General features: G+C 34.6%; 1 protein-coding gene across 1 annotated transcript in view; it reads right to left on the bottom strand.

Moving 5' to 3' along the window:
- Positions 1-13999, bottom strand: part of LOC111048970 (beta-1,4-N-acetylgalactosaminyltransferase bre-4-like) — a 133604-nt gene that overhangs the window by 14253 nt on the left and 105352 nt on the right. Inside the window, exons 2-3 of the mRNA XM_039420266.1 lie at positions 12291-12376; positions 6769-6947 (exon numbers count right to left, since the gene is read on the bottom strand). Of these exons, the coding sequence (XP_039276200.1) occupies positions 6769-6947; positions 12291-12360 (249 nt within the window). The 5' untranslated portion in view covers positions 12361-12376. The remainder of the gene's footprint in view (positions 1-6768; positions 6948-12290; positions 12377-13999) is intronic.

Below are 13999 nucleotides of genomic sequence, written 5' to 3'. Positions count from 1 at the left end.
CCACAACATGTTTCGGCTATAATGTCATGATAATGATAATGGTTATACCATGGTTATACCAATGGTTATATACCTATAATGGTATATAATACTTTGTAATGGCATTATACAGCCGAAACATGTTGTGATTGAACTATTTTAAAGAGGACTTGGATTTCAAATTTTCATTTATAATTAAGAGTAACCCTAAAGAAAAAATTCAATTTGAATTACACTTTTCTTGGTACATTATTTTTCCTTTCAAGGTTCTACTCCACAGTCACTGTAGAGGGATAGAGTAACCTGAAATCTTTCCATCAACAGAATTCGGTATTACGAATAGGGGGACCCAGGATATTGTGATAATCAATTCAATTGAGAGTCCTTAATTTTATGGCACTGCTTTTCAAGCACTACCTAAATACCTGCACCAATTTTCCGTCGTGAATTTTCTCATCTGAATCATTTATCGTCTTTTGCAGCCGCTCGACATGAAAATTTTGGCTTGTTGCCAGCTCTATTTGCCCTTCACTCTCACTAAATTCTGGCTTGCCTCCAACTCTGCCTTGGCGGGTTGGAGTAGGATATGGTTTGCATTCTTCCAGCGACCTGCGCCCCTATATTGACGGATACTCACCGTCTTTTGTTGCTTCCTTGTCGCGGGAGAGGTGAAGGTTTCGCCCTTCCACCCGGCAACAATGAACAGGAAGGTCTCTCACTCCTTTTCTTCAATATTCAACTCACAAGTACCTTTTTAGAGACGTGAGAAACCATTCAATTCCAACCTGTCTACATAATTTATTATGTAAACTCGACACTGTTCTCAAGAATCTTCTTTTCCTCAGTCTGTGAGGTAAATACGTGTTTTCTCTTCAAAAAATCATGGAAGTGGTTTCAATTTCCTTGGGTGATCTTCCTTTTCATTAATGAAATTGATAAATCCGAGCAGTGAATACTCACTGTCGCATCTAGATTTTCACAAATAACATCCATTATCACGTGTCGGAAAATGCATCATCCAATACACCACTTGGCACTGCAAGATACCCTTCAATCTAATCGAACCGTTAAACTTCCGGTAGTCGTGCTGTTGTAAAAAGTACAACAGTGACAGTTTTTTCGCTGCACGAGACTATTGGATGGGGTGGTGTCAGTGAATGAGTCACCTATGCATTCCAAAACTTTCCCCCATCACTCCACTGAGTTGCAGTATCAACCGAGCAATGGTTCAGTCTTCAGGTGCCATTTAGTCGCGACAGTGCATAAGTAGTGCATATGATAGACAGTGCATATGATAGGGGACTGAACCAATAACACAGAATTGTTGGCTTTGCTTGGTGTACGTACCTTATTAGGCTAAGAAAAGGTAATCATGCAAATGTTCATAGGCGTAAAATAATCCAATGAGATAGAAATATTAATTATACAATTAATTAATATGTTTTGACAGTAAGCAGAGTACATGACACATAAAAAGGATGTTGTAAGAATTACATCACGCGAATGCTCGTGTGATTGAGTAGGGCGCTACTTCCGGAAGGTTAACGTTAACGTTGATTAACTAAAACTTTAACGTTCACGTAACTTTTCTTGGTACATTATTTTTCCGTTCAAGGTCTACTCCACAGTCACTGTAGAGGGATAGAGTAACCTGAAATCTTTCCATCAACAGAATTCGGTATTACGAATAGGGGGACCCAGGATATTGTGATAATCAATTCAATTGAGAGTCCTTAATTTTATGGCACTGCTTTTCAAGCACTTCCTAAATACCTGCACCAATTTTCCGTCGTGAATTTTCTCATCTGAATCATTTATCGTCTTTTGCAGCCGCTCGACATGAAAATTTTGGCTTGTTGCCAGCTCTATTTGCCCTTCACTCTCACTAAATTCTGGCTTGCCTCCAACTCTGCCTGGGCGGGCTAGAATAGGATATGGTTTGCATTCTTCCTGCGACCTGCGCCCCTCTATTGACGGATACTCACCTTCTTTTGTTGCTTCCTTGTCGCGGGAGAGGTGAACGTCTCGCCCTTCCACCCGGCAACAATGAACAGGAAGGTCTCTCACTCCTTTTCTTCAATATTCAACTCACAAGTACCCTTTTTAGAGACGTGAGAAACCATTCAATTCCAACCTGTCTACATAATTTATTATGTAAACTCGACACTGTTCTCAAGAATCTTCTTTTCCTCAGTCTGACGGTAAATACGTGTTTTCTCTCCAAAAAACATGGAAGTAGTTTCAATTTCCTTGGGTGATCTTCCTTTTCATTGATGAATTTGATAAATCCGAGCAGTGAATACTCACTGTCGCATCTAGATTTTCACAAATAACATCGATCATCACGTGTCGGAAATGCATCATCCAATACACCACTTGGCACTGGCACCGCAAGATACCCTTCAATCTAATCGAACCGTTAAACTTCCGGTAGTCGTGCTGTTGTAAAAAGTACAACAGTGACAGTTTTTTCGCTGCACGAGACTATTGGATGGGGTGGTGTCAGTGAATGAGTCACCTATGCATTCCAAAACTTTCCCCCATCACTCCACTGAGTTGCAGTATCAACCGAGCAATGGTTCAGTCTTTGGGTGCCATTCAGTCGCGACAGTGCATAAGTAGTGCATAATGATAGACAGTGCATATGATAGGGGACTGAACCAATAACACAGAATTGTTGGCTTTGCTTGGTGTACGTACCTTATTAGGCTAAGAAAAGGTAATCATGCAAATGTTCATAGGCGTAAAATAATCCAATGAGATAGAAATATTAATTATACAATTAATTAATATGTTTTGACAGTAAGCAGAGTACATGACACATAAAAAGGATGTTGTAAGAATTACATCACGCGAATGCTCGTGTGATTGAGTAGGGCGCTACTTCCGGAAGGTTAACGTTAACGTTGATTAACTAAAACTTTAACGTTCACGTAACGTTGCATGCTGACGGCGGTATGATATAATAAGCACCATGCTATAAACGTGAAGATTTGACGAATGATTGAATCAAGTAAACAGAAATCTCATTGGAAGTTTACGAGACAGATGGCTGTACAAATCATTAGTGGAACGAACTTGCAGACATATTATGTTATTAACATGACATCCAAGTTGATCCCATTGGCTCCGTACGCACACTGCCCCTTAGACATGCGTCTAAACTGTTCATTGGGTTTCGCGGATTCTTGAATGGAGCAATATACTACAGCTGCGCTTACATCAAAGTCATCAACAACAGGTTAATTTCTTCTTCCTTATAGATTAGATTCTATTAGATTGAACTTATTAGAACTATCAGATTGAACATGATGAACATATGTGTTTGTCAAGTTCCGTTCAATCTAATAGAATCTATAAGGACGGATAAATAAACATTTTGTTAATAACTTTGGTGTAAACAAGTTTGTGTTTCTTCAATGGTTCCAAATTTCCTTGAATAACTCAATATTATTTGTTACAAGTGGTAATTAAGTGGAATATTTCTAATCAATTTATTAATTCAAGCCTTCTAAATTCAAAATTTATAGTTTTTATGTATATTTTGGACTAGAATTTTGTGAAATTGTACACGTGGAATTCTAACCTCATCTTGGACTGTGTCACCTACAAATTTTGAAGAACTACCTTATTATTTTATCTACCAATGTTATTACATTAGTCTCATTTGTATTGCAAATAAATTAAATAAATAAAAATAAAAAACGCAGCTTTACTCGTTCTGTCTGCACCTTTGTAGACTGTGGTTGTTACTCATCTGTGAATTCTATAGTGAGGTCAACGTAAAGGTGCGTACAGATATACGCTCCGCGAACATGAGTAATTCACTTATAATCAGCTGATGCCAAGTTTCTTATATCTGTATCTTACCGTTTCTGTAAAAATACAGATATAGTCAGCTGATTAAAAGTGAATTGCTCGTGTTTGCGGCGCGTATATCTGTACGCACCATTATAATGGCAGTGGAGAAAGAGCCTCTGTCTTGTCAATGCCTTCTATAGACGGTAGCTGCTACAGGTTAATAATGTTATATTTAAGCTGCTCTTACAGCAAAGTTATTAAAAAATGCTAACTTAATCTTCATAGATTCTATTAGATTGAACATAACTTAGCATACACATGATGAACATATGTGTTTGTCAAGTTCCGTTCAATCTTATAGAATATATAAAGATAAGGTTATTAACATTTTGTTACAACATTAAGGTTAGGTTATTGTTTTGTTAGGTTATTAACATTTTGTTACAACATTAAGGTTAGGTTATTGTTTTGTTAGGTTACTAACGTTTTGTTACAACATTGAGGTTAGGTTATAGTTTTGTTAGGTTATTAACATTTTGTTACAGCATTAAGGTTAGGTTATTGTTTTGTTAGGTTATTAACATTTTGTTACAACATTGGGGTTAGGCTATTGTTTTGTTAGGTTATTAACATTTTGTTACAACATTAAGGTTAGGTTATTGTTTTGTTAGGTTATTAACATTTTGTTACAACATTAAGGTTAGGTTATCGTTTTGTTGGGCTATTAACATTTTGTTACAACATTAAGGTTAGGTTATTGTTTTGTTAGGTTATTAACATTTTGCTGTGTAAACGCAGTTTAACTGTTCATTATTGTTTAAAATGATAAATTATATATTATTAAGCAAGAAATGATATATTTCAATAATTTCATAATGAATTTACATAATTAAAATGAATATTTTGTTATTAATATTTATAAGATAATATAAATATAACGTTAATATTTATGTTATTTATATTATTAATTCTACACTGTTAAAACACGATCTGGCAACAGAGTAAAGCGAGATGGAGATATCACTATCTGCTTTGTTGAATAATAGACAAGGATAGCAATATCATTGCTAATCAAAACTGCCACTATAACGTGGACCTCACTATAGCAACACTGCTCTGGAGAGAAGGTCTATAATAGACAAACGCAATCTTGAAAAAATAATCCTTAATTACATACAAATCGCATGAGAAATAGAGAGCTTAACAGATTTTGAATGAAAAAGACCAAGAAATTAAATTATTTTGATTTGATTTATTCAGATTTTTTATTTAGATAAGATTCAAATCTGTGCTTTTTTTACAATTTCTTAGTCTTTTTCATTCAATATGAATGATTACCACAATTTCAACTTCTCAACTACACAAGAAGTTAACAGATTTTGTCTAAAGTGAATGTCTCGTTTAAAATATCAATGCCGGCCATTACCTACGGCAGCCATTTTTTTGTAGGCGCAGGTCCGGTATATAGGAAGTCCTGGCTTGATTTCAGCATGTGTTCAGTGCATTTTTATATGAATGCAATGCATCGAATTTATCGGGATTGGTTTCATTGGGTTTCGTGGATCCTCAGATGGAGAAATATACTTAGGGTATTCACAGACGTATGCACTGTTGTTTTGTGTTACTTATCTGTGAATTCTGGCAGCACTGCTCTGAAACGAATTACGGTTTCTGGCGCTAGTTATGCAACCCGCTCAACTTCTCCAAAAGAGCAGTACTACAATCAAAGATTTGCTCAAGTTGTGGCATTAGGCCTAATTCAATGCTGTTTATTTCATTCAATTTACATTTGAAAATTGTTTTAATGAGTTGAAACTAGTTGTGATTTGATAAGATAAAGAGGATACTAGATTACTTTTTTAATCATTGTGTTTCAATGGCATTACAGCAGGAATGAGATACTCAAAGCTTGTAAACTTTGAATACCGTTCTCTATCCGGGTGTTTTGTTAAATAAATGTGAAAATTGTAAACCTGACAACACGCCCTGGTCTCCGCGGCTTTGCTGGGTTTATCTTTGGCCATGACAAGATACACGCATCGTGTGTGGATGGAGTGATCCAGTATCAAGATAACGTTTCTGTTTTTTTGAAATTGCTGTGACCTCAGGGCTGGGAAAACTAGATGAAGTTTAATTATTCAATTGACGTGTCATACACTTTTGGAGCTATACTCAAATTATACAGTTTCACATGACAAATAATATAAAATAATGCTATTTGAGGAACATTTAAATTAAATAAAAAAAATATATTCAACAAATGATAATATAAAATAATGCTATTTGAGGAACATTATAATTGAATAAATGAATAAAAAAAATTAAATATATCACCTTTAGTGAACCTCTACTGCGATTTGATTTCTATTTCTTCTTATATCCATCTTTACACTGATTTGTACTGTCATTTTATGTGTTACTGGCAGGTAACCCGCGCACAATTATATTATTGTGGTGATATATTTTTGTGCATGGGTGTATTCTGTCTTCGAAACTTTTGGCGAATAAAATTTGATTCTATTTAATGTAACTGAAGGATGGAGGAAGTATTGGAATCTATTGATTCAATGATATTGGAAAGAATATAATATTGAATTGTAACCTTACCTTAGGAGAGGAATAGCACAAGGTTATCTTATTTTGAGGTTATCTTCTTGCATTTTCAAGTGTAATAATGATTTGTTTCATCTTTCTGATCAACCGAGATACTAAATTTTTAGTATAATGTACGTATATCGTATATTTGGACTGTAAATTTTTGTGATCTTTATAAAAGTGTTTTCATAACCTCATTTGGACTATTTTTATCAAAATTAGGGAGAGGAACAGTTTTGGGTTTATCCTGTTGATTCTCTCCCAATCATTAATTTGATGTTGTGATTAAGGAATGTTAATGTAAATGTGATAAATTTTTCCTCTCCCTATCATTTTAATGATGTACATATTGTAGGCCTATGAATCAATAAATGAAAATTGATAAGCAAGTACCTCTGAGATGGCGAGAATGCCTAGAGCGGCGATTATAATGAAGATGCAGAGAAGGGGCAGCAGCCGCAGGCACCGGGAGCCGGGGGGCCACCAGCGTCCCCCCCTTCCAACCCTGCGTCGCGAAATCTGAGTGGTGCGCAGTCGCACAACGCGCATCTTCCCTCTTCTGCATGTCGTCCCTGATCATAACAAAACAACAACAACAACAATAGTTAAACATAGAAAACAGTTGAAAAACAACAACACAGTTTAACACAATAACACAACAATAGTTGAACACAGGCAAGGATTACAAATGATAACACTGACCCAAGATCCCCCCTTCAAAATATTCTAAACAACAAGAGTTGAGCTGCGTTTACACCCAAGTTATTAACAAAATGTTTATTCTTCAGTCCTTATATTGAACCTTGGGTCATTGTAATAATTTGTAATCTTGGCCTGTGTTTAAAGCTGCGTTTACACCAAAGTTATTAAAAAAATGTGTTTATTTTTCCATCCTTATAGATTCTATTGGATTGAACGGAACTTTACAAACACATATGCCCATCATGTTATGTTCAATCTAATAGAATATATAAGGATTCAATTGATCTATTGTTGCAAAAATGGAGATTTCACACTCAACACTAAAGCTGCTGCAAAATGTATAGGGAAATACGTAAATGTGGAACATTATACATCACATTGAAGAAAATTTTATGCTCTATAAGCTCATAATCAGCATCGATTTTTTCCGTCGATTTTGAAAGAGTTATAAGAGCAAAAATAGAAATAAATTGGTAGCAAACGTGTTTTTTTTCAAAAATGTCACACCTTCAAGAGCGGATATCTCGAAAACTAGAGGAGATATGAAAAAAGTTGAAAGTTTTTAGATATTGTAGGAAATTATGTGAGCTTTAATTTGTTATATGACAGTAAAGTCCTTAGGATACATAGTTTTTGAGTTTTATGAGAGAAACCAAGGAATGGTACCTTTAAACCACCCCCACCTCCTTAGCACAGTGGGTAGGGGTGGGGACTTTTGATATGTTTACCTTCATACTACCCTAAACAGAACAGCGGGGTCAAAAATTTTCTTCCCAACTTTTCCCTCTCTAACCTTTCCTTGCCTGGACTAATGTCTGAATGTATTCATTTCGACAACACAAAGTTTTCGGTTTGAATAAATCCAGTCATACGGGCTTTCATGAATGGATTGAAATTTCGCTCAATTTGATAAAACTTATCTTGTTCAAGACTCAATTCAGAGTCTATGAAAGACTTATTCTATTAAATTTAGAGTTTAGTTTATTATTATCCCATCCTAGCACATCAGAATAGCCATTAATAACTGATCACCATTGAAGTTCACTCACTATCCACCCACTGCTTCCAACAAGATTGGTTGGCTCAACCAATCACAGTTAGTTGCACAAGATCACTACACCCCCACATCTCTACTCTGTAAACCAAGACCCGTAATCATAACAAAGTATACTTTAACAAAGCGAATGGTTAGCTACGTATAGGGTAACCCAAGGAGATCATCCCACACTTAAACTGTGAAGCAGAATCCGTAACTATTACAAAGTAAATGATTGGGTATTTATAGCGTGACCTGTGACCTGCAACTTTCAGTGTACTGGTAAAGCGAAATTGTTAATTAAAGCAGAGTGAATGACTATTATTATCATCAGAGCTGCCACTGGAGCGTACAATATACTCCAGATCAAGTAATTGATGAAACACCAGTCTTGATTGCATCATTGAGTTCTACCGGAGTGTAAAGTTTTGTTGCTATAGTCAGGTCCACATTATAATGACAGTGAAGAAAGATAGGAGAAAAACGTTGCCAATTCTCTCAATTTTGCCACTGACTGTACACAGCTGTTACTCAATTCATCCCATTAAATTTAATCCTATAATAATTATCATTTCCTTGATAAAATAATCAATTCAATGTCAAATTGAACAAGAAAATATATTTTTTCATAATTTGATTCAAAAATTTGCTTCCATAACTGAGATCAGATTTTTATTTTTATACAAACCTGAAATGGCGGCTAATTTGAAAAGCTGTGATACACCGATCTGAATTTCAAAACAACAGAAATTGAGTTATTTGGTAGGAATTCTATTCCAATTTCTTTTTTAAATAATAGAAAAATAGAAATCCTTTTTAAAAATAAGTAATTTCAATGGATTAATTCTGAAATAACTTTTCAATGTTATTTATACCGGTACGAGTAGGTCTAACCTATACGGGTAGGTTAACTGAAGCATGGATGAAGTCTAGGATGGTTCGTTATCAACTTTTAAAATGTCATTTCAGGTATTTTAATTTGTGTTTCTCATACGGTAATGTTTGAAAATTATTTCAGCGTTTCAAAAATACATTTTAAATCAATTATACGACTTGTGTACTCAAGTATTTTGATAGAATGAAGAAAAAAAATGGCGGCTGAGAAGTTTTTGTTCAGTTTTGCACAGACACTGTCAAAAGTAAATATAAAATATTCTGGCAAATAGACAACATTGCAAAGCGAGAGAGAGATAGTGCTATCTGTTTTGTTGTATGATAGAAAAGGACAGCAACAGTATTGTTAATCGTACACTGCCATTATAATGTGGACCTCACTATATAGGCTTTGTTTTTTAGTACCCCAAAGGAGAAAAGTTAGTTCAAAAATAGAAATTCAGTGAGTTTATGGTGAACTTTGGTGCCAAGTGATGTCACAAACATAATGCATTATTGTGAATTTCCACAAAAAGGTCAAAAGAAGGAAAATTGGAGAATATTTTCTTACGTAACAAGGACGGGAAGGGGTCTTTTGCAGACAAGAATGATGTTTTATTCGAGCACTGCAAAAGACATTCACGTCCAAGTAACGTACACTATTTTTTGTCATAATAATCTAGAGAAGAATAATTGAGGAATAGAGAACATTACATGCTTGTGCTGACGCTACTACATGATGCATTCTATGAACATAACCTAGTTTACGAATTCCGAATCAGGAATTTTGTGGAAGTTGACAAAACTTCCACCTAGAGCGCTGAAGGTGTTTTTTTTTTGTAGCAGTTTTGCTGTTCTTATTTCGGAACTAGGAACATACTCGACTGTACAGAAAACATATGATTTCATTACAGAAGAGTATGCTGTAATGAGAATCATATATGTTTATTTGTTCTGCAAACAGCTGTTTACTGGATTGATTTCATGCATGATATGTTCAGCTGAAATTGAATGAATGTGACAAATGAAACATCAAGGATAAAAATGGTCATAAATGAAATGCACAAACCAAACATTTCAATATGATTATGTTATATTGTTGGAAAGTAGGCTACTTATTTTTATTCAAGAAATGTCCGGTTATTATTATAATAATCCTATACTTTGATTGATTCAAGTAGGGGCGATTGAAATCGAGAGAAATATCATTAGATATTCGGGAGGATATCTGGATGTTACATTTCCTTTCTTGAGCAGGGACTGAACATTCAAAGTGGAAATATATAAATGTAGAATAAATTGAAGCAACTGAAGCTGTGAATCCTTTCTCTGTTCTAAACAGTGGATGACTCAAGCCAATTATTATTCCAGTCGCTCAATAGATAATGACAATTATTCAACCTCTCTCAATGTGTCTGGAATAAACCTTGGTTGAAAGTTCTAGATATGCTTCTCAATTCTAATCACAAGAATAATCAGTCTCTGACCTCTCTCATGTTACATAGCAGATGACATGAATCAGGATTCATAAATTTTGATTAGCCCCTCATGGCGGCTATGTTACTCGTAGACAATCTGAGAGATTTTTGCTAGAACCACCTTGTAGAACAGCGGCTGCCAGTGCTCATGCAGCGTATTATGGTCCTAGACTTTTAAACCGTCTGTTGCTTGAAGTTTCTGGAGCATCCCAATGTATACCAATTTGTTATTATTCTTTCACTTTCAAAACTTTTAGACAGTATCTTCGACACTACTTATTAGGGAGACAAAATGAAGACTAATTTTGATTTATTTCTCAAATCTGTTTGTAAATCTCAATTCTATTCTTAAAATACATATCCTACTTAGTATAACAGAGCAGAAGAGAATTTGTTGTTTTATTTTTAAATATTGGTGATCTTTATCTTTGATGTAGAACATATAGTTGAATCTCAATTAGGCCTATACTGATTACAAGAGCAACATTTGTATGAAAATAGCATAAGAGAGTGAAATTTTCTTTTTTCTTGATATTGTAATGTAAAATTATAAAATCTAATTATGTTATTAATATTACGATGTATATTAGTATCTTATGCTATCCAACATTCTAGAGATACACCATCCCTCATCACAAGCTTTGCTTAAAGAGGGATGCAACAATATTATTTAATATGATATTTTATATTCATTATTTTATAAAGAACTTGTATTCTATGTTTATAAGTATGAATTGTATATTAATTTTTTGTTGACATTAATAAATTGAATTGAATTGAATTGAATTGAATGTAAAAACTTGGATTTTTCATTGATATTATTCATAAAGCTGCGTTTACATCAAAGCTATTAAAAAATGTTAATAGCATAATCCTTATAGATTCTATTAGATTGAACATAACTCAAACACATGATGAACATATTTTTCACATATTATGTGTTTGTCATTTCAGTTCAATCCAATAGAATCTATAAGGATTAAGTTATTAACATTTTGTTAATAGCTCTGGCAGCTAACAGTGGAGCCTGTTTTACACACATCGATTTATGGACGTTCTATTTTTGCCATCCTTATGAATACTATTACTAGTAGTTCTGTGAACAGTAGACCTCACGCAGTATTCTCATCCACAAGTACCTGATTGAACCTATAGACCTTTTATAGAAATACAGCAATAGACTGGCTTCTCCACACATCTGTCTAATTACTTGTCAGCTTATTTATGATGAGTCTGATCTTTACTCTAATATTGGCGTATGGGGGAGGCTCCTTTTTCCTTTTATATCATCCTTGAAATGCGAAATTTCCAAAAACCTTGTATATATGTCAACGCGCAATTAAAAAATGAACATACCTGTCAAATTTAATGAAAATCTATTACCGCGTTTCGCCGTAAATTCGCAACATATAAACATTTGAACATTTAAACATTAAGAGAAATGCCAAATCGTCGACTTGAATCTTAGACCTCACTTCGCTCGGTCAATAACCGAACTTGATGAACATCATCTGTTTGACAGCATCTGTTTAATCCAATAGAATAAGAACGGCAAAAATGGTACGTCCAAAAATCATTGTGTGTGTAACCGGCTTATGGAGTAAATCACTTGATAAAATTATGAGTGAATTCATGAAGTTTTTGAATCATTTGATAAGATTAATTTATGTATTCATCATAAGGTAATTTCGTCTCTGATAACCTTTCTAATGTCACTGAGAGAGTAACCAACCTACCTAACTTAACAATCCCTATATAACAATGCATGGAAACGATTGTCTAGAGTTGGAATTATTCATTTTTGCTGCTACAAATTGGATACTAACTTGAATTGGTGCTAATTACCCGTGCTTGAGCGCAGTCTGCGATGCCGGGTGGCAGCCGTTCTGCGGTCATCGACCTCCCATTAGTCCTGAAAAAACAAATTATTAGGTCATTATTATATCCAGGTGAAAGGTAATTATTTTCAGGTCAGTCAAATATACTGACAATCCAACAACAATAGTAATGTGAGTATCAAGCCTATTAATATACGAATAATCAATCAAAAAATAATAATGATGTGGGAATCATAAGCCTGTGGTACTTTTATGTAAGTTGTGTAATTCTGAATGATTAAATAAATACAGTGATATGAATAAATCAAGTCTATCAATAATATACAAATAATCCACATGTGAATTGCTTCCATTTCTCCTTCTTGAACAATGCATTGGAAACCCAGCTGGGTCAAATTCAATAGGAATACAATTAGGTTGTAATATGGTTGTAATACAGTAACTATAATACCCAAATAGGGTAATCTAGTTACTGTAGGTTGTAATACAATATGGTTGTTGACCGAAAGAAGTGAGGTCCAATTGACCGAGCGATTTGAGGTCTAGAAGTCGACGGTTTTACATTTCTCTTTATGTTTATATGATTATTTTTTTGTTCATATTCATGTTCATATGTTCCGCATTTACAGCGAAACGCAGCAATAAATTTTCATGAAATTCGACATGTATGTCCTTTTCGAATTTCGCGTCGACTTATATATAGGGTTTTTTAAAATGTTGCATTTTAAGGGTGATACTAAAGGAAAAAAGGTCTCCTTCTAACGCAAATATTACCCTAAAAATCAGACTATAGAATTATTCATCATAAATCAGCTGTCGAGTGGATTATTAATTGCATGCAATAGCGCATACAATTAATATCTCAATGTAACTTGGAAAAAAATCAGCTGCTGTGTGGACTACTGATTGCATGCCTCATTGAATGCAATTTTGATGCACTGTTAAATGAAATATTGATTGCATGCAATAACCCATGCAATTGATAACTAAAATAACATAGTATTTTCTCTCGCCCTTTCTCTGCTTTGAACTCGGGGTGACCTGTTGTCAGTATGTTTTGAAGGAGATAAGGTTTTGATGTTAGCATTTTTAATACATCAACCCCAACAGCCATTAGCCGTTTTCACACCCATATCTCGCCGACACGACATACAGACAGGATTTACTCTGATAGACAGTATAAGAGGAGGCTGTGGTTTATAACTGCACTAGGTCTACTGTTCACAGAACTACTAGTCTTAATTATGATGCTTTTTCTTTTTCGATTATTTCCCTCAGAGAAATCACCATCATCTTGGGAGAAATACCCAATTCATTCTCATTGTAGCTGTCACCATTAGGAATACAGTTGAAATTTATCCAAAGCTTGATTTGATTTGGATTAAAACTTTTCAATTGTAGTTTAATTCTTCCTACATTGCGGAAATGTCACTCCATGCTTTTTCCAGCTCACCTCTCTCTTTTCGAGTTTCTATGCAGTGGAAAACAGCAGCTGTTTTTTCAGTCGTATCATTTCCCAAGAGTCCCGTTATTGGGGGTGGAAATCGATGTTTCACAATAGCAATAACACACCTGATAATACTTAAATCTTGTGTTAGTGAGGTGGAATAGAGCCAGTTTCGCAATTAACGGCTTCCCATTGCTCAAGGGAATAGATCGTCGCTTCCAGGCGGATTCTGATCATTTGATGTCTGCTA

Source organism: Nilaparvata lugens, chromosome 2 (assembly GCF_014356525.2).
Source record: "Nilaparvata lugens isolate BPH chromosome 2, ASM1435652v1, whole genome shotgun sequence".
Taxonomy (NCBI): Eukaryota; Metazoa; Arthropoda; class Insecta; order Hemiptera; family Delphacidae; genus Nilaparvata; species Nilaparvata lugens.
The sequence above is the reverse complement of the archived record's forward strand: the minus strand, read 5'-3'. Positions and strand labels throughout refer to the sequence as shown.